The 21,541-nt window shown below is 42.8% G+C and overlaps 1 protein-coding gene across 1 annotated transcript; it reads left to right on the top strand.

The window, feature by feature from the left end:
* Window positions 1-172: 172 nt before the first annotated feature.
* LOC122110186 (armadillo repeat-containing X-linked protein 3-like) lies at window positions 173-10,612 on the top strand. The gene is made up of 3 exons (XM_042682694.1): window positions 173-263; window positions 7,773-7,865; window positions 8,425-10,612. The coding sequence occupies exon 3, from the start codon at window positions 9,201-9,203 to the stop codon at window positions 10,236-10,238; it is 1,038 nt and encodes a 345-aa protein (XP_042538628.1). The 5' UTR covers window positions 173-263; window positions 7,773-7,865; window positions 8,425-9,200; the 3' UTR covers window positions 10,239-10,612.
* The last annotated feature ends 10,929 nt before the right edge of the window (window positions 10,613-21,541 follow it).

Below are 21,541 nucleotides of genomic sequence, written 5' to 3'. Positions count from 1 at the left end.
AAACCTGCTGTAACTTGATAGATAAGGGCAGTCCTAGGGCTGAGACAATGGAGCGGGCAGAGTTGATTAGTAATTGCTTTCCAGGGCGCTAGAGGAAAAAGCTGGTAAGTATACCTGGTGTCTGTGCCATCTGAAACTCAAACCTATTTGCTTCCAGGAGGACATGGGTCATAGGATGATAAATGTTGGAGTCACCAAACAAGTCCTTCCTCTTCATCCCCATCTCAAGACCAACTGATTACTTTTGAGTTAACTTATTAGGGGTAAGACAAGTTCCTCTTCCTCCAAACCTCTCTCCTCTTGGAACTCTGCCATTGTGGGTGTGACCTCAACAGTCATGAGAAGAGAGATGTGTTCCCAAAAGATCTACACAGAAGAGGGTAAAGGAAAACTGGTTTGTTTTGATAGAAGATCAAAATGTATCACTTAAGAAGTTTATTTCTTTCTGGCTCACTTCATCAAGCTGTTTGTTACAGGGTTGAACTTGTGTATGAAGTTAGTTTATGGAACACTCTGTCCTTACGGGAGGCAGATCATGACAGAGCTTTATTTTTCTCTCATTCTACTGTCTTCAGTAGTGAGCTGTTCAATGTCTTGCTCCTTTCTTTTAGCCGCAGTTTGAGCTGATCCCACTGTTTTGGAAGTTTTAGTTTTACCTATTTAAAATGCTCATACTGTCCTTTTATTAATCTAACACTTAAGTTCAGTTTGGACAAACACCTGAAAGCCTGGGATGGAGGCAGGGAAGGGAAGACATATTAGGCTCCTTGGTTCTTGGCTGTGGTCTGAATGGTTCTGTTTCCCTGCTCTCCGCATTCATATGCTGAACTCCTAACCCCTAATGTGATTCAGAGATGAGGTCTTACAAAAGAGTCCTGAGAGAGACACCATCTTTTCTATCACCTAGGGTACTGGAAGAATTTGCCATCTATGTAACAGAATGTGAGCCCTACCCAGTCACCACATCTGCCAGTGCCTTTGCCTTTGGATTCTCTAGCCTGTAGCACTGGGAGAAAGTGTTCAGTTTTGTAAGAACCTCCCAGTGTATGTCAGTCTAAAGGACTACTCCCTTTGCTCTTCTTTCCTTTCTCTTCACTCTCTTGCTGGCCTTTCTGGCACCTCTAGGATTAAGTACATAAGGGACAGGGATGGTGGGAAGAGCAGAGTTTTCCTGAGAGCTGAGTTGGGCCTGGGCACCACAGAGGAACATGTCACATCTCCCTCACGGGTGGAGAACGAGGACATGTTTACAGAGAGTTTCTGTAGAGTGGACCTCATGGAAGGCAGATGGCTTTAAGTCATTTTGAAGAGACTTGACTCAAGAGATCTGTCACCTAATGGATAATATAATAATATAATAATAATATAATATCCTAATGGGTCAGGTAATCCCAAGGAGGGAGAATCTTATGGAAACAGTACCAGGTCGACAGGAAGTTCCCAGTATGGAGACCCAGCCAAACTCGGTCTGTAAGCACAAGAGCCAACATCTGGGCAGCTGCTACCCCAGTCACCGACACATGATATTGGCATGAGTCAGATGAGGTCATGTCTGCTCCTGCTCTGTCCTCTCTTTTGACCACATTTTGAGGCAGGCAGTAAGTGGGAGGAGTCAAAGGCAGATAAACACTACATAGAGACTTTCACCTCTTACCCTTCACAGGGTTCTTCAGAGTGTGTTACACATGAAGGCTTGATGGGAGGGGATGTGCCAAGTGTTAGGTCCCCCAGGGAAAAATGGCCCCTTTCCCCATTGTTCTTGCTGGGTGCACACATGGCCCCCTCACCAGAGGCCCCTGTCCAACATTGGTAACCCAGGTAACTGGTGTACCTGATGGCAATGGGCAGTCCCCCAGACTCTGAGGTCTTTGCTGCGGCCACACCTCCTCCCTGCCCTCTCCCTATCTATCAGTCTTCATCATTAGTTCCGCCCTTTGTTTTGCCCCTGGCCCCCTTGCCCTCCCCATTTCCCTTCTCTTCCCCTTCCCCTGCATTGCTTGCACCCCCGGCACGCCTCCATCTTGTTCAGGTCAGCAATATGCTCTCCCCACAATAAACTCTTTTTCTGCCTGAACCATGTGGCAGTCTCCTTTACACCAAGCAAGAGTGAAGATTTAGGTAAGAATGGATTAGACTCTGAAGTCAATAGTGAGGATGTTTATTAATACCTGACAGTGATTTGCAAAATATCTGTTTTATTTTTAGCCGACATAAGAGAAGATAACACCTGAAAGTCAGGGGAAGGAGGAAAATAGCGTTATTCTGGGGTGATCGCCGCTCTCTTCTGAGTCTAGCTTTTGCTTTGTATACAAACACTTAGCTTCTTACCCCTCATAAGTACTCAATAAATATGATGTGGAAATACGGTTATCTTCCATATTACAACAACCACATCAAATTCTTCCATGTTCAGACCCTGTGGTAAGTGATACACAGGACGAGAGGCTCACAGAGGTTGTATATGCATGGCTGATAGAATTCCTTTAGTAGTGGCAGGTAAGCACCTGGGAAGTCCTATTTTCTGTTTCATAAAAGATACGCAATTAAGATGTAATGTGCTTTTAGTACTAACTTCCTCTTGGCTAAGCTGAAAGGATGAGGGAAAATGAGGAAGTTCAGGTCTATTACTAAATCAAACTTTAGAATTGTGGGGGAAGGGAGCAGAGGCAGAGCCCACAGAATAGAATGCTCCATTTTGAAGCTTCATGAGATAGTTGCAATGTCCATACAAAGGACATGTTATGGTTTAGAAGTGAGGCGATGAGCTGGGCCCCAGTGGCTCACACCCATAGTCCTAGATACTCAGAAGGCTGAGATCAGAGGATCATAGTTTGAAGCCAGCCCAGGCAGACAAGTCCATGAGACTCTTATCTCCAATTAACCACCAAAAAAACTGGAAGGGGTGCTGTGCCTTAAAGTGGTAGAACACTAGCCTTGAGTGAAAAGGCTCAGGAACAGTGCCCACGCCCTGAGTTTAAACCATATGACCGGCCCCCCCCCCCCAAAAAAAGTGTTTACCCTATGATATGTTAAACATTACTATATCATATGAGGGTGTGATTGTTTTCATTATTCATAAATTATCATTCTGGTTCATCTCTCATGCCCTTTACCTATTTTTCTTCAGTGCAAGCTTTGTGTTTCATATAAGCACAGTACCAGCTCCACTTGGAATCTGATGCTTTGTTTGTTGTGAGTCCTCTCTTGTCATTAGTAATTGCAGACATTCCTGCCTTATGGAATTTCCCAAGGGACCACTATCCGAGACTCCAGCCCATAACTCACTCTTCTTTATCTGCTCACAAGCAGAACTGACTCCCTCCATAGCCTTGAAGATGAAGAAATGCCGGCAGTGGTCTTTATGTCTCTCCTCTAAGTGCTGTTAATATTGGAAGATATGAACCTTCTTCTGGAAGACAGTCTGAGGACTCTTTAGATGGAGTGGGGATTTTATATTTATAGCCTATACTCTATCTGTACAGGAACAGCAAGATGTATTTGTCAACCTGAACAAAGAAGTTTGTATCCTTAGCAAGGCCGATCACCCTGATTATAGGATGAACCTCTAAACAATGTCAATCTCAGATTGCATCCTGAGTATGTCATGTAGTTTGGAGAATCTCAGTATTTTGTCCTAGGGGCTTCCTGTTTTCAACATGGAGCCTTGGACTATTCTCCTGGTCAGTCTGAGGCCATGGAGAGACTGGTGGGCTGGCTGTGGATTGTCAGCCAGCCAGTGATCAACAGTACAACTTGGACAAGTCTCTTTGTATTTTTGAGCTTCATTAAAGCTGGGTAGGGGAGCAGAGAAAGGAATTGGTGGATCTTCTTTTCAGATGACTCTACTCCACATCTCACTTCAAATCGGTCTTGTCTTATATCACCGATGTGGAAGACACTAGAAAGACCCTGTTTGAAGTCTGTAGTTTGCTTCCAGACTTCTTCGTCCCCTGGAAGAGGTCATCTCCATGCTTCCCGCTCCCTGTTCCCGTATATGGAGTCAGAGCCCGGAGCAGTCTGCTTCTCTCCTCACCCCTCACGGTCCTTCCTGCTAAATTTAGTAATCCTTTCTTCTTTCCTGAAAAGGAGCTATAAAAACCACTCTTATCCTCAGACCCAAATTATGCTTCGGATCAGAAAGTGTTCAGAACGTGGAAATACAGTGTTTTTTTCAAGGATTTAAATGCAAAGCAGAGTCACCCCACAGCTCCTTCATCGCATTTTAATTCTATTTCATGTAGTGTTAATTTAAAACCATGACCCGTGGAGCACAGCAGAGGACATGACAGTGAAGCCAGAAGGTACAGGCCTGGGAAGACAGATAACGTGTCTTGGCCTTGTCCCTCGATAACCAGCCCACCTTCCTCCTGTCCATGGCCCAGCTTTCCTAGCACTTGATTTAATAACTGTAGGGGATTCTCCAGGCTTAATTTATTGTCTTTTCCCATGGCAACCTCTCATGATATTACCAGCTTTTTTGTTGTTGTTGTTGTTGTTTTTGGGGCTTGAACTCTGGGCCTGGGCACTGTCCCTGAGCTCTTCAGGGACAGCTCTAACACTTGAGCCACGGCGCCACTTCGGTTTGCTGGTGTTATTTGGAGATAAGAGTCTCACGGACTTTCCTGCCCAAGCTGGCTTTGAACTGTGATCCTCAGATCTCAGCCTCCTGACTAGCTAGGATTACAGGCGTGAGCCACTGGCACCTGGTCTACTAGCTCCTTTACAATGGACTTGGTACTCTGTCTGCTCTGCAGAGTCAGTCAGTGCACCCTGGGTTGAGGATGCAGAAGGAGATGAAGTGATAACCAGCCACATCCGACCAAGAGCATCCTCAGCATCCTCAGCCACACACTCTTCACGTGGCTCCCTGGAGGTGGCTGTTTGATACTTGCTTTTGCTTCCAGTCCTACAGAGGCTCCAAGAACACTGGGGCTTCTAGTACTTCTCAGGCACAACTGAGAAGTTTCTGACATGCCCATGAGAACCTGTGAGACACAGGTTTGGTTGTGTGGCTGAGTCTTAACAGTGCTCCCTGCTGCACCTTAGAGGAGGGATGGAGAAGACTTGATGCAGACAAATGCTTTCTCTTAAGAATCCAGAGCAAAGGTTGTGTATCAGCCAGGGGTTATGGTTCAGCTCACCACAGGACGCTCAGAGGTCCTTCGGGGCAGCATCATAGCAAGTGACGCACGAGACCAGCCAGGCCTTTCTTTTCACCTCCCAGAATGGTGGGAGGAGAGCCTGAGATGAAGGCATGGCTGGCTCAACAGAAGTGACACCCTTCCAGCCGGAATGGTGGGAGGGGCCACCAGCAATGCCACGCTCTTGAGCTTGGTGTAACGGTCAACGTTTCATTAGGGCAAGACGGTTGAGAAGTCGGGAGCAGGAAACTGCGTTTCTGGAAGGTGTTAAGTTGGGTGGCGGGAGTGACTGTCCCTCAGCCTTTTGGTAATTCTTTTTTTTTTTTTGGGTCCAGTCATGGGGCCTGAACTCTGGGCCTGGGCGCTGTCTCTCAGCTCTTCAGCTCAAGGCTAGCGCTCTACCACTTGAGCCACAGCGCCACTTCCGGCTTTTTTTCTTTTTGTATATATGGTGCTGAGGAATCGAACCCAGGGCCTCAGGCATGCGAGGCAAGCACTCTACCACTGAGCCACCTTCCCAGCCCCTCCCTCAGCCTTTTGGGATAGACTTCTCCCAGACATTTGGGGACGTTGAAGACTGAGTTAGAACAACATGAAATGCTTAAGGTGACAAAGCATGGTGTGACAAGAACTCAAGAGACCAGAAGTCTCACCAGCCTCTGTCACTAGGACACCACATCTCTCGTCCCCTCCCCCCTGTTCACAGGACCTCTGATCTTCACTCATAAAATGTCACTGGTGAGATTCTGATTTGGAGATGGGAATGGTTACTTTAGGCTGTCTGCTGAGATTGAGTTTCACCTGTGTGAGGAGACAGAGATAAACACAAGCTGGGTTGTGCTCATTTGGCTCAAGCCTGGAAAGAACATTTTATATTTGACAACGTTGAACCAGGGAGTTCACCTGCCGCTGTACAAGCAAAGTGACCTTTTAGCATTCTGGTAAATTGGGAAACTTGGCAAGGACAAACCTGCATTCCAGGGTGAAGGGCAGATAAAGCCAGTAAGGAGCTATCCTCGTGATGAACGCTGGCTCTCTCTGTGAATTCTTCAGGAGCTAGCATCCACTGTGGGGTACAGGGGGTGATGCTGACACTACCGCACCAATCTAAACAGAGCCTGCTTAGCCCTAAGGATTTCCAGGGGAAGAATTTGAGCACAATGAACAAACCAGATGGACAGTTTTAAATACTACTCACCAGAATGGAGACTTATTTGCAGTTACTGACAAAGAGAGTGAAAAGCTTGAGTGGGAAAGATAATGCTGTTGGGCTTCAGGTATGGTCAGAACAGACCGAATTTCTAATAAGCCTTGGTACATCCCGTCATTTAGACTTGAGCAAATAGTAGAAGCATACACCCACAGAGAGCCCATCAGAGAAAAACAGTCCTGTTTCCCCACAAATAAGATAAACTACATAATCTGTATTTACAACTGGCATTATGTGTGATAAACCCTGCTAGGCATCATGAAAAACAGAAAAAGAAAAGAAATTGCAGAATAATTTACCTACTGAATGACTTTCCTTAGCAAGTTATTCACATTCTCAGTCTCTCAGTTTTTTCATCTGAAAATGAGGATATTAATTCTACTGACCTTACAGGGTTGTTACATAAAGGATTTAACAGAAAACTTGGCACTGTACCAGAAGTATTCATTATTATTATTCTGATTATATATACAAAGTGGTGTCAAGCTTCTTGGGATGTGTATGAAATTTTATGATTTATGAAACACTTAGACATAATGACTCAGATGTTATTGGATTCTCACAACAACTCTGCAAAGAAGGAATCATTAATTCCATTTTGCGTACAGGAACGGAGACTTCCTTGATGTTACACACCTAAAAGAAGGACTTCAGATTGTCTTATTTTATGTTTTGTTTCTATATAGCAAAAATACACGAGACAGTGATTTATGAAAAATAGAGATGTACTTAATTCACAGCTCTGGAGAAGGGAATCCAAGGTCAAAGTTGGAGAAGGAATATCTAGTTCCTCTGTTAGGACCTCATGCTGTTTTGTAACTTGACAGAAAATCAGAAGGGCGTGTGTGTGTGTGTGTGTGTGTGTGTGTGTGTGTGTGTGTGTGTGTGTGTGTGTGTGTGTGTGTAAGAAATGAATACTGAGGGGTAGTCTTGTTTCACAGCCATCTCTCTGTGGTAAAGAATCCACTCCTGGTCTGGGAAGGTGGCCCAGTAGTAGAGCGCTTGCCTTGCATGCATGAGGCCCTGGGTTTGATTCCTCAGCACCACATAAGCAGAAAAAGCCAGGAGTGGCTCTGTGGCTCAAGTGGTAGAGCACTAGCCTTGAGCTGAAGAGCTGAGGGACAGTGCCCAGTCCCAGAGTTCAGGTGCTACCCCCTCCAGCCTCCCCCCCCCCCCCACCAAAAAGAAAAAAAGAATCCACTCCTATGAGAATGAGAACTCTTTCTCTCCTGGGAGAATTAACCCAATTTCCCAAGGGTGGCTCTAACCCCTTCACAATGGCTGAGACCTCCTGATCCAACCACTACCTCGCACATTGCTACAGTGGGAATCACATTTCAACAAGACTTTTACAGTTAATTATTTAAATGCTAGCATGGTTGACTTTTAACTGAATTCATTTTTCTTTTCACTTTTTTCAGGTACATTTCATAAAGAAAATGGAGCTCATGTTCTTAAGGGCTATGGTATCTGGAAGAACCAACAGTCAGACAAATGGAAATGACTCGTACTAAGTAAGTGACTAATTTTAGTCAGGATGTCGGTGACTCAGTCACTGCTCTGGCAGTATAGGAGTAGCTGTGTAGGGGTGGAGGTGGGCTGCTTCTTGGGTACCTGACACATTACCATTCTTCATGTAGGACACATCCAACCATGGAACAGAGGTGTTGTGCTGCCTGTAGTCCTAGACTTTCCCTTCTCTAGTTGCTTCCCTTTGTCCACTGACCTCTAGCATCCCGGTGTCTTGCAGATCTCTCGTCCCTGTTGTGTTCGATCACAGCATGAAGGGTCCATTAAAGCCCAATAGATGATGTTGAGTGTGACTGAGTTTCACCGCTCCATTTTCTTCCCAGTTTCCCTTACCCTAATTCTATGTCTGATACGTGCATCTTTGAGGAACAAAGGTGGTAGCCATGTACACATGAATACTTTGGAGTAGTGAAGAATTTTAGGAGAGGGAAGTTGTATTGGAACTATTTAAAAATGTACTAAATGTCCGATGGTTCTGAAATCAATAGAATCGTAAGTGAATCAGCTCCAGCAGGTCAAGGACTATGTGTTTCTTGTTCACAGATGTATCAATACGACTGCCCAACACCTAATGCGTAGCTGGTACTCAGCTGTGAATGAACTGGCACTCTGAGTGAACTACTTCCTGGTTGAATCAATGAAGACTCTTCCTGTGGATTTACATGAAATTAATTCTGCGGAACTGAGCATTTTGACTGGCTGTCCACAGAAGTGTCATGAAATATATGACATATTATAGCTTCAAGATGATAAAAACCCTTTCATTCTGAGTCTTTTAAAAAAAAAATCTGGTAAGCAAGAATAAGGATGATAAAATTCGTGAAACCTCTCACCCACGTGCCACGGAAAAATCTATTCTTCACCAGGGTCCTCTTGCCCTAAGGACAGCAAAGGGAAGGAGCAAGAAAAAGAAGTTGTTTGATCCCTGCAGTTTTTCCCAGCAAGAGAAGATTGTCTCCCCTTGCAGAGAGGGAGGAAGTTTCCCTGGATCAGTAGAGATTAGAAAGATTGTTGGGCGTGGCACACCTCCTGGGAAGGGGACGGGGGCACACTGCCTGTCTCCACCAAGTCCATCTCTAGAATCAGTACTGTGGCCTTGAAGGGCTGTAGAACATCACTCTTCTCCAGGCCGCACCCAGGCCCACAACCCCCTTCCCTCACTCAGAGTGACTGCTCCGTTTCTTGGTCCCTGCTGTTGCCAGGAACGATTATATGGACTAAACCAGGAAAGTAGGCCGGGTGACTGCAGGCCTACTGCTTGGAGCTGGAGCCTGCTGTTGTACCTATAGACTGACTCGGGGAAGAAAACAAAGGAGAAAATGGCGGAGGGTGGCTCTGGGGATATGGACGATGCTGGGGACTGTTCTGGGGCCAGGTATAATGACTGGTCAGATGATGATAATGATGATGATGACAGCAATGAGAGCAGGACCATAGTGTGGTACCCTCCTTGGGCCCGGATTGGGACTGAGGCTGGGACCAGAGCTAGAGCCAGAGCAAGGGCGAGGGCTAACAGGGCTCGTCAAGCTGTCCAGAAACGGGCTTCCCCTAATTCTAATGATACTGTTCTGTCCCCTCAAGAGCTACAGAAAGTACTTTGTTTGGTTGAGATGTCTGAAAAGCCTTACATTCTGGAAGCAGCTCTCATTGCTCTGGGGAACAATGCTGCTTATGCATTTAACAGAGATATTATTCGTGATCTGGGTGGTCTCCCAGTTGTTGCAAAGATTCTCAACACCCGGGATCCCATTGTTAAGGAAAAGGCTTTAATCGTCCTAAATAACTTGAGTGTGAATACCGAAAACCAGCGCAGGCTTCAGATATATATGAATCAGGTGTGTGAGGATACAGTCACGTCTCGCTTGAACTCCTCTGTGCAGTTGGCTGGACTCAGATTGCTCACAAATATGACTGTGACTAATGAGTATCAGCACATACTTGCTAATTCCATTTCAGACTTTTTTCGCTTATTTTCAGCAGGAAATGAAGAAACTAAACTTCAGGTTTTGAAACTTCTTCTGAATTTGGCTGAAAATCCAGCCATGCCTAGAGAACTGCTTAGGGCCCAAGTACCAGCTTCACTGGGTTCCCTTTTTGATAAGAAAGAGAACCAAGAGGTTATTCTTAAACTTCTGATCATTTTTGAGCACATAAATAACAATTTTAAATGGGAAGAAAATGAACCTACTCAGAACCAGTTTGGTGAAGGTTCACTCTTTTTCTTTTTGAAAGAATTTCAGGTGTGTGCAGATAAAGTTCTGGGAACTGAAAGTCGCCATGATTTTTTGGTGAAAGCAGAAGTTGAAAAATTCATGGCCAAACTGGCCGAGCACATGTTCCCAAAGAATCAGGAATAACTTGTTGACTTTGTTGTTGAGAAGTAACACACAGTGTAAACTATTCCTTTTCTCCACCTTGTTTATATGGAAAAGGAATTCTTTCAGCTGCCAATTTTGACTAGTGAATACCATATTGTATCATCATTGCTAATATTTAACCAAGTTGGTCTTCAGGTTTAAGCTGGGTGAATGAGTATCAGTACTTGTTCTGAAAACATGTTTGTTGCTTTTGATCTCGTTGTCTAGATTGACATACTTTTACTATCTGCATAAGTGACAGTGACCCAGCTCATCATAAGCTTTTTTCTGTCCTTTGCAGTGATGTAATTTGTGTATTATCAATAGACATGTATGTTAATGCTAGAAAGGAAATAAAAGGAACAGAGAAACTATCTTTGTCAAAAAAATGTATTCTTCAATAGTTGATCGCACTATTCTGTATCACACATACTTCTTTTTTCTCCAGTGCATTGGAACAAACATGAATTAACTAAATGATACTGACATATGTAGCTCTTCTGAACCTTGAGTAAATGGTTGTTCTTTAGAGGTCTTCATTTGATATTTACTTTGTGAGGTCTGCTGGTGGGAAAGTTTCAACCTTTGCAATTGGGAATGAGTTTACATTTAACACGCATATTTGAAAGATACTGTCAATAGGAATAACTCTAGGTTGACATTTATTTATTAATGAACAAGTTGGGGCACATGAAAGATACTGCTCCATTGTCTTCTTTTTTTTTTGGGGGTCCGATCGTGGGGCCTGAACTCTGGGCCTGGGCACTGTCCCTCAGCTCTTCAGCTCAAGGCTAGCGCTCTACCACTGAGCCAACTTCCCAGCCCCTCCATTGTCTTCTTATACTCATTGTTTCTGATCAGTGATCTTCCATCATCAGTGCTTTTACTACTTCCTATTTTGCTCTCAGCTGCTCTATAATTCCTATTTGTTGGTTTCAATTGCTTTTTAAGCATCTGGTTATGAGGATCTTGATGTAGTTTTCTTTATATTTGTTTTACTTGAGACTTAATGAACTTCTTAGATCCTTGGATTTATAGCTTAAAAAAAATCAAATTTGGGGGCTGGGAAGGTGGCTCAGTGGTAGAGCGCTTGCCTTGCATGCCTGAGGCCCTGGGTTCGATTCCCCAGCACCACATAAGCAAAAAGAAAAAAAGCCGGAAGTGGCGCTGTGGCCCAAGTGGTAGAGTGCTAGCCTTGAGCTGAAGAGCTGAGAGACAGTGCCCAGGCCCAGAGTTCAGGCCCCATGACCAGACCCCCCAAAAAAAAAAAATCAAATTTGGGTCAGGCACCAGTCATCCTAGCTACTCAGGAGGCTGAGATCTGAGGTTCAAGGGTCAAAGCCAGTCCGTGCAGGAAAGTCCGTGAGACTCTTATGTCCAGTTAACCACCAGAAAACCGGAAGTGGCACTGTGGCTTAAGTGGTAGAGCGCTAGTCTTGAGCTGAATTGCTGAGGGACAGCACTCAGGCCCTGAGTTCAAGCCCCAAAACTGACAAAAAGAAATTTGGAAAATTGTTACTTCTGGTTTTTTTTCTAGTAGTTTTCCCTTTGTCTTTTCCTTTACTGAAGACTCCAATTAAACATACATTAGGCTATCTGAAATTGTCTTAGAACTCACTGATACAGAGTAATAGTATTTCTTTCTAATGGTTTTAGGTTTGGCTTTGTTTTGTTTTGTTTTTGTTTTTTGTCAGTCATGGGGCTCAAACTCAGGGTCTGGGCACTGGGTTTCTTTGCTCAAGGCTAGTGCTCTACCTTTGAGCCACAGCTTGACTTTAGGTTTTCTGATGGTTAATTGGAGATAAAGAGTCTCATGGATTTTCTTGCCTGGGCTGGCCTTGAACCTCAATCCTTCGATCTCAGCCTCCTGAATTGCAAGGAACACAGGTATGAGCCACCAGTGCCTGACTTGTTCTTGTTTTTCTAAGAGCTAGAGGTGCATCATTAGGGTATTAATGTAGGTGCTCATAGCTACAAATTTTTATCACTGCCTTTGCTGTGTCACAAAGGTTCTGGTAGGTTTTATTTAAGTTCTCATGAGATTTTAGAAACTTTTGGATTTCCTCTTTTATCAGCTTGATGACCCACTCATCATTTAACAACTTGTTCAGTCTCCACAAGTTTGAATATTTTCTGTGGTTTCATTTGCTGATAAATTTTTATTCCATTATGGTTTAACAGGATACAAGAGACTATTTCAATTTTCTTATATATACTGAGACATCAGAATACAATCTATTTTGCATCCATAGAATAAATAGTCCTGACAGACATCTATAGAATATTTCATGGAGCTGCCAGATGAAGTTTCTTTGTTAATTTTTTTTCCTGTATGACCTATCGGTAGGACACTGGCATCTTCACAAGTTAGAGGAAGTTATAGAACACTATATAGATAGCAGTTTTGATGTTCTTTTTTTTTTTTTTTTGTCCGTCGTGGGTATTGAACTCTGGGCCTGAGGGCTATCCCTCAGCAATTCAGCTCAAGGCTAGCACTCTACCACTTGAGCTACAGCGCCACTTTAGGTAGCAGTTTTGGTATACTTCATTTCTTTGTATAGATTATATTTCTATCAGGTATCATTGTCCTTTAGAAATCTTCATTTAATATTTATTTTGTGGGGTCTGCTGGTGGGAAAGTTTCAACCTTTGCATTTTGGCTACTGAAATCTCCTACGATCATTGTGTTGGGGGGTGGGTGGCGTCTATGTATGTTTATAAGTCCAGTAGTGTTTGTTTTAAAAAGTTGGGCATGTCTACAGCTGGTGGCTAAATTTTAAGAATTTTTGTCACCTTTTGATGGAGAGTTCCACTTACTAATATGAAATGGTCTTTGTCTTGACTAATTTTGAAGTCTACTTTGTTAGATATCTATATAAGTACTCCTGTAAATGGTATATGTTTACTCAGAAGAAATTTCTAACCTTCTTCTCTAGCTAATGATTGTTTTTGTCAGATAGATTTCTTCCTTGAAGACAGCAGATGGTTGGATCTTGCCTTTTGATCCACCTCACTCTTCTATGTCTTTGGATTGGAGAATTGAGTCCACTGATATTGAGTGTGGAAATGGAAAAGTATAGTTTCTGCCATTTTAGTTCCAATTTTAGTGTTAGATTCTTTACTGTGCCTCCTGTGCTTATCTGCTCATCGTGGGATTTGAATTCTCCATTTTTTTAAATGTCTCTGTTGGTCATTCTCTTCTGTGTGAAGGATATCTTTGACTGACTTCTATACTGCTGCTTTTTTATGGAATGTTTTTATTTATCATTCTGTTACTGATGATGCCTTTGCTGAGTAGAGTATTTTGAATTGGCAGCTGTTAACTATCTTGCTTGAAATATGATCATTCCAAGACCTCTTTGCTTCTGTTGAGAGATCTGCTGTTATTCTGATGCATTTACCCCTGTAAGTTATATGTGTTTTCTCATACAGCCTTTGGTATTTTTTCCCCTTGTTTTCTATATTTAGTGTTTTAACTAAAATATGCCTTGGGAAGTGTGTTTTGACTACAATATTTCTGGTCAGATCTGTTGGGTGTTCTGAAAGTCTCCTGCACTTGAATAGGCTTCTCTTTTTCAAGCTTTGTGAGGTTTTCTGCTATTACTATGTTGAATATATTTCGTATGCCTTTAACTATCACCTTCTTATCTTCAGCATGTCAATAATCATAGGTCATTTAATCAAGTCCTGAAGTTCTTTCAAATTCTTTGTACATTTCTTTGATTATTTTTGTAATTTTTCCTATTTTTTTCAATATGCCTACTCTCTTCAAGCCCTAAAATTCTATCTTCCATTTTGTACACTCTACTGGAAATGCTTTCCATTTTATTTTGTGTGATTTTCCACTTCTTTTAAATCTTTATTGAGATCCTTATTCATGTCTTGTATTGACTTTACTCCATTCATTTATATATGTCTTCCTTTCCAAGGAGAAAAGCCAAGTGAGCACCATTAGCTTAAAATCTCAGACTTTTGCTTTGGCTTGAAAAGATCTACCGTTTAGCTATGGCCTCTCAAGAGTAAACATGTGGCCTTTACTCTGCTGTTGAAGTTCCTACCTCAGCCTGTATACTACACCCATCAAATTGGCATGGATGAGATTCCTGGGGATGAAGTAGATTATAGAAAAGCTTGGTGGTGCTTGTCTCCTGCTGATATTCTGTTGCCCTTACCCATCAAGAAACTAGGTCCATGGTTCTTATGTCTACCTGCTTAGCTGGAGTCCTCTTGTAGGTATGTGTATTCAGGTCTTCCTTGGGTTGGGTTGGTGCAGTGCCTACAGGAGTTGCCTACATTGCCTGTCTTACAGATTCAAGTCTGTTCTTAATTCTGAATTTTCTCCAAGTTGGATTGCTGTTCTCCAAGTATTGGAACTGTTTATAAGTTGTGTATGTGTGTGTGTGTGTGTGTGTGTGTGTGTGTGTGCACGCGTGTGCATTTTGCCAGAGGGAAAGTGGAGACTGAAGAAGATGAAATTCAAAGTACCCGCCTTCGCCCCCTCCCTTACCCCCCCCTACCAAATACAACACAAGAACAACCAAAAGGTCCAGGAGGGAACTTCCATCTTGATGTCAGTGTGGCCTCCATCTGACTAAAGTTTATGCCTTCCCCTTTCTTTTAGAGGCTTAAGTTTGAATACTTTTTATTTTTACTTTGTCTGCCTATATTTTCTCTTACACCCTTACCCAAGCTGATCTTTCCATGAAGTCCTGTACCTGGAGTTCATCTACAGAGACAGAGGAAAGATGGCTGTTGGCACCTCGCTCTTTTCCCTCCAGCCTGAATCCATCTGTGAATATATAGGAAATATTCATCTTTTGTCTATCATGTTAGGTGCCATCTCAGCCCAGTTCAGTGTGTCCTCTTCTTTTTGGTGGTCCTAGGGTTTGAACTCAGGACCTCACACTTGCATGTTTTCCCTGGGACTAATTGATACTACTGGTATACACCACCACACCTTCTAATTTGGATTTTTTTTTGACAAATAAGTTAAATTTTCTATTCAGTCAAACCTGTTAATCTTATATTTCTTTAATTTAATTTTTATTATTATAAAGGTGTTGTGCAGGGGTATAATTATATTTCTATAATTTTTGTGTTAAAAGACCTTCTATCCAGAGTATTTTTTTTTGTGGTTTAGTTTTCTCCTTAATCCAAGTAGAATATATCCATCAGTGAATTAAATGCTGAGGCAAGTATTTAAATGGATTTCTCCCCAAATTTTCTGATTTCCCAACACTTTTTTCAACATATTTTTATGGAGCAGCTCTTTCTGCGCCTACTGGATTAAGCAAATCTGGGATGTCCAAGACTTCTGGCTAGCGGGAAAATCTGTGTCTACAATGCCCATTCTTTTTCTCAGGTCTGAGCTGAGCATCCATCCTTGACCTGAGACTTCTGTTTGTTTGTTTTTGTTTTTGGTTTGTTTTGTTTTTCTGTTCCTGGGGCTTGAACTCAGGGCCTGGGAGCTATCCTTGAGCCTTTTTGTGTTTAAGGCTAGCACGGTACCACTTGAGCCAGAGTGCCACTCCTGGCTTTTTTTTCTGAGTAGTTTATTGGAGATTAGAGTCTCACAAACTTTCCTGCCCCAGCTGGCTTTGAACCGTGAACCTCAGATCTTAGCCTCCTGAGAAGCTAGGATTATAGATGTGAGCCACTAGTGTCTAGCACGAGGCAGTTTTTGACTCATGCATTTTGGTGTGTTGTGCGTGTTCTACAGAATATCCAATTTTCCTCTTTTTTACCCAAAGAATTTCTGTTGGGAGTGACGTACAGACACCTACAGATACTGTAATGAGAGCTATTTGTAGCAGCTACACCTCAATACTGGTCATTTCTTATAAGGTTAATAAAGCAAACTGCCACGTGACAGAGCTTTCATACCAGTGAACACATTCACACATGCATATACACACATACACACTTGGTGCTAGCTTGTCAGCTTATCACCATCTCGGCCTGTCACTCTACCAGTTGAAGAGCCAAAGTACGGAGAAGGTGAGAAGAGAGATTGCTGGTGCATATGCAACTGTCAAAAATCTAAAGATAGGTCATACATGTGGCTAAGAATCATCTCCACAAATCCATCCCCCCAGCATATTTTCTCATATCTACATCTCAAATCTGCATTTAGAACTCTGCTAATGTTTCTTCCCAGCTTTCTGTCTTTCTAATAATCTCTTTCCTAGCAGATCTTTTTCACAGGGCTGTAGCAGTTACAGGGTTGTTCACAAATATTCCATATTTTAGTCCTTCTAATCATGGCAGAATTGAACTCGGGCATTTTTGAAGTGACGTGCTTTGGCCGGGGACTTAGGAACAGAAGAGTAAAGATATAGTATGTTCTTTGGCATGGAGCTAGTTAAATCCCAGATGGTTAGCTCCTCCATTAGTGTGGATCATGGTGTGAGTCAAGTCCACAGACAATAAGAATATATTATATAGGTGGGAAATTGATCATATTGTTTGGTACTATGAATACTTGGAGACTATTTGTTCCACAGTATACCTAGTCTAATTTGACTGATATATATATATATATATGATATATATAATAGAGGCTATATATACATACATACATATATATATATATATTTGTTGTTGTTGTTGGTTATGGAGGCTGAACTCTGGGCCTGGGTGCTGCCCCTGAGCTCTTCAGCTCAAGGCTAGTGACCTACCACTTGATCTACCGTGCCACTTCTGGCTTTTTTCTACTTATGTGGTGCTGAGAAATCGAACCCACAGCCTTATGCATGCAAGACAAACACTCTACCACTGAGCCAACTTCCCAGCCCAAGACTATATTTTTAAGACAGGAAAAAGTGAGAGATATGACTTGTAAAGATGTGGATGTGTGTGTACCTGGAGCATGTTCTTATGATAATTATAATAATAATAAGAAACTGGATGGGCTAGAGTAGTCAAGGAAATCGGAAGATGGCTTTTCTTTCCTTATCTAATCAGCAGATCTTCAGCGCTGAAGTGGCAATAGTAGAAACAATATTTAACACCAGAAGTCTTCTTATACCATGGATAAAAAGCACTACAGAAACTTTGCTTTATGTGCCTGGCTGGAGGGTATAGTCTTGTCTCTGCAGCCAGGCAGTCATTTCAGCCTCCATGATTGACGCTTGTGTTCGTACACTGGGTTGTGAAGATTAGTTCATGTTCTTGTTTGAAAGATCTTGTAGTATTGGTCACTTCCCCAGCAGGTGTTCGGTGAAAGCAGAAAATTCAATAAAGAAATTCTAAGCAGATGCATAATTAGTGATAAACACTAACATTTCTATAACTTATCTCAGGTCTGAAGCAAGGATCAGCATATTTAATTTTGGCTTCAATTGGGCCTTTGTAGTGTTAGGGGTCTTTTCCATTTGTTGCCTTGTCTGCACTGCTATGGCTAATAACTTATTAGGGAAATTCTTCAGCTAGCTGGGTGAGTGGGGTTTCTTTCTTATTTTAATTAGTTATTTCAAGGGTTTTTCATAATCTGGATTTGCAAAGACTTCACAGAACCTCATTAATCCTGGAGATTATATTCTTGTGCGTTAGGACCCTCCCTTTACTGTTATTATTTTTTTCTTTTGCCATCGCCTCTGTCATAGCTGTGGTTAAACCTCCTTGATGGGCACTAATTGGATGGAAGGTCAATGTAAATTAGTTACCAGACTGAATTAGAGTTCTTTTTTTTTTAAGAATTACATTTTAAATGAAAACAGCCAACTCAAACTAAATTTTCAGAAATTTCTGACAGAAGTCTTCCAAGTAGCAGTCCTGCTGAGCTGCTGTATTGAGTAGATAAAACTCACTTATAATTACTAGCCCTATTTGCATACAAACAGTTAATGGGCTAAAGTCCTTAAAAGTGATTTGCTCCCTTCCAGGAATTGAATGTGTTCCCCCCATCTTTGTTGGGTCTAATCAGCTGGTTAGCAGAGCCTGCTTTGACACACTGAACCTGGTCTAACCTATGCTGGCACAAAACATAACTGAATTAGTGTCCTTAGAAGAAATAGGGTATGAGTGAATATAGCCAGGTGTTTCTGAAATAGTAACTGAGTTATTTATTTATTTATTTATTTATTTTTGGGTCCAGTCTTGGGGCCTGAACTCTGGGCCTGAGCGCTGTCCCTCAGCTCTTCAGCTCAAGGCTAGTGCTCTACCGCTTGAGCCACAGCACCACTTCCGGCTTTTTTTCTTTTTGCTTATGTGGTGCTGAGAATTGAACCCAGGGCCTCAGACATGCAAGGCAAGTGCTCTACCACTGAGCCAACTTCCCAGCCCAGTAACTGAGTTTTAAAAAACATTTCCTGATTTCCCATTCCATCCTTATGCAGAGAGAGAGAGGGAGAGAGGGGGGGAAGACAGACAGACAGATAGACAGAGGGAGAGGAAGAGGGGAAGAAAAGGGGGGAGGGAGGGAGGGAAAGAGAGAGAGAGAGAGGAAATCCTCAAGTGGTTAAGAAGTTTTCTCACCTACAGAATAAATTGTTTGAATAGAAATTAAATTGTAGAAAATGTAGAAAACAGTAATTCACAGGTACTCTTGGATATAGGCTTAAATCCAATCCTACAATCAAAATTCTTTTATAATCTTAGATGCTTTCTTGTAGAATACAGTACAAGGGATTCACTGTTGGAATCAAGCAAGGCTATATGTAAAGCTATTGAAATCGGGTATTTTCCTTGCTTATGGAGATTGATGTGAGAACATGCCTTTCCATATTCCTTTGACCAGAGTATGCTTATTTAAGTCTGAGGCCAGACATCATCTCAGTTTCCCTATTCATACTCTTCCTTTCAGTCATGGTTGCAGCAGGAAACAGTTATACGTTCAAATTGGGTAATTTGTGGAGAATTCCTAGAAGGGCATGGCCAGAACTCATAGAAACTACAAGGAATAAACGCTGGGACCTTGGAGCCTAGAACATCAAGGCCTGAAAAAACAGGGTATGATGTGGTCCCTAAGACCTGATGCTGGGAGCCATGAGTGGGCTGTCATAAAACAGAAACCAAGATCATCATGGCTGACACACAGAGACTCAATGGGAAGGAAATTGGGGAGGCAACGATTCCAACCTTACTCGGCATCATCACCCTTTTCCCTTCAGTCTCCTTTGATGGGTTTTCTTACCAAGTGAATCCAACTAGAAGTCAGGATTTGACAAGGGAGCCTACTGATACAGTCCAAGAGACTAGCCTATTGCATTATATGTTGTTGTGCATCATATGACTCAAAAACCTAGTAGCTTAAAATAGCAAAATTATCCCATAGCAGGAGTGAAACAGGAATCTGGATAGCTGGTTCTGGTTACCTTTTTATGAGGTAACGTAAAAAAGCCAGCTGAGATTGTTCATATCTGAGTGGTTCATATCTGTAATCTCTGCTCCCTAGTTGGAAGATGGAGACCCAGAGGATCACATTTCTGAGGTGAGCCTAGGCAAAAAGCAGGCAAGATCCTCATCTCAACCAATAGCTGGATGTGGTAGCATGTGCTTGTCATCCTAGCTGCTAGGGATGCATCCATAGGAAGATTGTGGTCCCCACCGGCCTGTGTGTAAATGCAAAACTCGATCTGGAAAATAACTAAAGCAAAAAGGGCTTGAGGTGTGGTTTAATAGGTAGTGCATGCCTACCAAGCATGAGGCCCTGAGTTCAAATCCTAGTACCACCACCAAAAATGAGTATCTGAACTGTAATCATTTGAAGACTCCTAAGACGATTCATACCCAGGTCTTTCAGCCAGAGACCTCAGTAACATTGCAGGGAACTTTCTTTGTAGTTCCCTGATATGTCCTCGTGATGGAGGAGCTTGCTTCCCTAGAGCAGATGACCTAAGAGAAGAATCAAGACACACCATGTTTATGGCCTTACTTGGAAGGTCCCATGCTAGAGCTGCAGTCATCCCAATGCTCATGCAATGTGTGAGGGTTTATTCAGGGACATGAAAATGGAGGATTTACTGGGTGCCATGTTGGAGGCTGTTTTCCACCATCATCCTACTGACAGGGTTTACAAGAGCAGAAAGCAGGTCTAGAGATGCAAAGGGAGCACACCCACACATCCTCCAAGCAGCAATTCACTCTCCACCCTGCCAAGAAAAATGTCCTCTGGCGTATTTCTGGCTGAATGAAGACCATTCCATGGACAATGTATTCAGCATGGCATCTTTTCCTGGGCGATCTTACAGCAGCCTGGGCCTGCACAGCCAGGAAGCTTTCCATAGTGCTGAGGTTTAGAGAAGGGAATCTAGCAGGCCAGTATCTGTTTCCAAAACCGGTGTGGCTTCAAGCTTCAGTCACAGGCCAGATCCATGCAACCATGTTGGTCTTCAGCAGCCAGTGGGGAGGGGACACCCATCCTTCTCATGTCTGAGCTCCTGTAACCCTCTGCTCAGGACTACCCCCCCTGGGAGGGACATGATAGAGCAGGGCAAAGCTCTAACCTTCAGCCCTGGAACCTAGCTCAGAGAGTGGACCTGAGCTGGTAATCCATCTGCCATGATGGTGGGGATGTATGATTGTTGGTCAGTATATAGCAAACCAGGTGGCCAGTGGAGTGTGCAGAGGGCAGTGGTAAGAGGCTGTTTGTGAAGGAGAGGAATGAAGTTCCTTTTTCAGAGCCAACAAAGACATTACAGGAGGTGCTACAGTGGCAGGCTGGGGACTTGAGCACCATCTGGAAGTGACTGAGGGCTGCAGGTAGGTCTGGCAGCCATGCCTGGTGGAAAGGATTGTCAGAATAACCACCGCTGTGTGTTGCTTTGCAGCCTAGCCGGGTCTTCCCAAGTGTCATCACATTGACTCATTGAATCTGAAGGTGGACTTCTTTTTGAAAAGGGAAGAAATATTTTACAGATTATCAGACTCAGGGACTAGGTTGAACCAATTAATGGTTCAATGCTCAAGTGATTAGGTTAAATGTACAAGATGACTTCTATCTGGGGTCATTTCTTATGCTGCTACATGTGGGAGAAAACATGATCATTATTTTTCTGAGTGTCAGTCTGTAGGATTTGTATCCACGTCTGCACACCTCATGACCACCTCATGTCTTCTCTATGTGAAAGGCAGATGAGTCTTCCAGGCATATTCCAACAAGGAAGGTCAGCAAGGACGGCAAGCCTGCAAAGGCCTTTCTGGATCTATCTATTGGGGAGAGAGCACATAGTTTAGAGTTGGCAGGTTCGCGGTTAAATCCTTATCCTCAACCACTCACCAACTATGCATAACTCTTCTTATCATCTTAAAAAGTGAAATAAACTTGTAAACAATGTCTTCTAATTTCACTTTTGACAAACATC

This window comes from Dipodomys spectabilis, unplaced genomic scaffold (assembly GCF_019054845.1).
Source record: "Dipodomys spectabilis isolate Male_0828 unplaced genomic scaffold, ASM1905484v1 ptg000075l, whole genome shotgun sequence".
NCBI lineage: Eukaryota > Metazoa > Chordata > Mammalia > Rodentia > Heteromyidae > Dipodomys > Dipodomys spectabilis.
This window is presented reverse-complemented; position numbering and strand designations above follow the sequence as displayed.

Excerpts from the sequence above, each read along its gene's own strand:
- LOC122110186 (XM_042682694.1), top strand. The coding sequence starts at position 9,201 with ATGGCGGAGGGTGGCTCTGGGGATATGGACGATGCTGGGGACTGTTCT.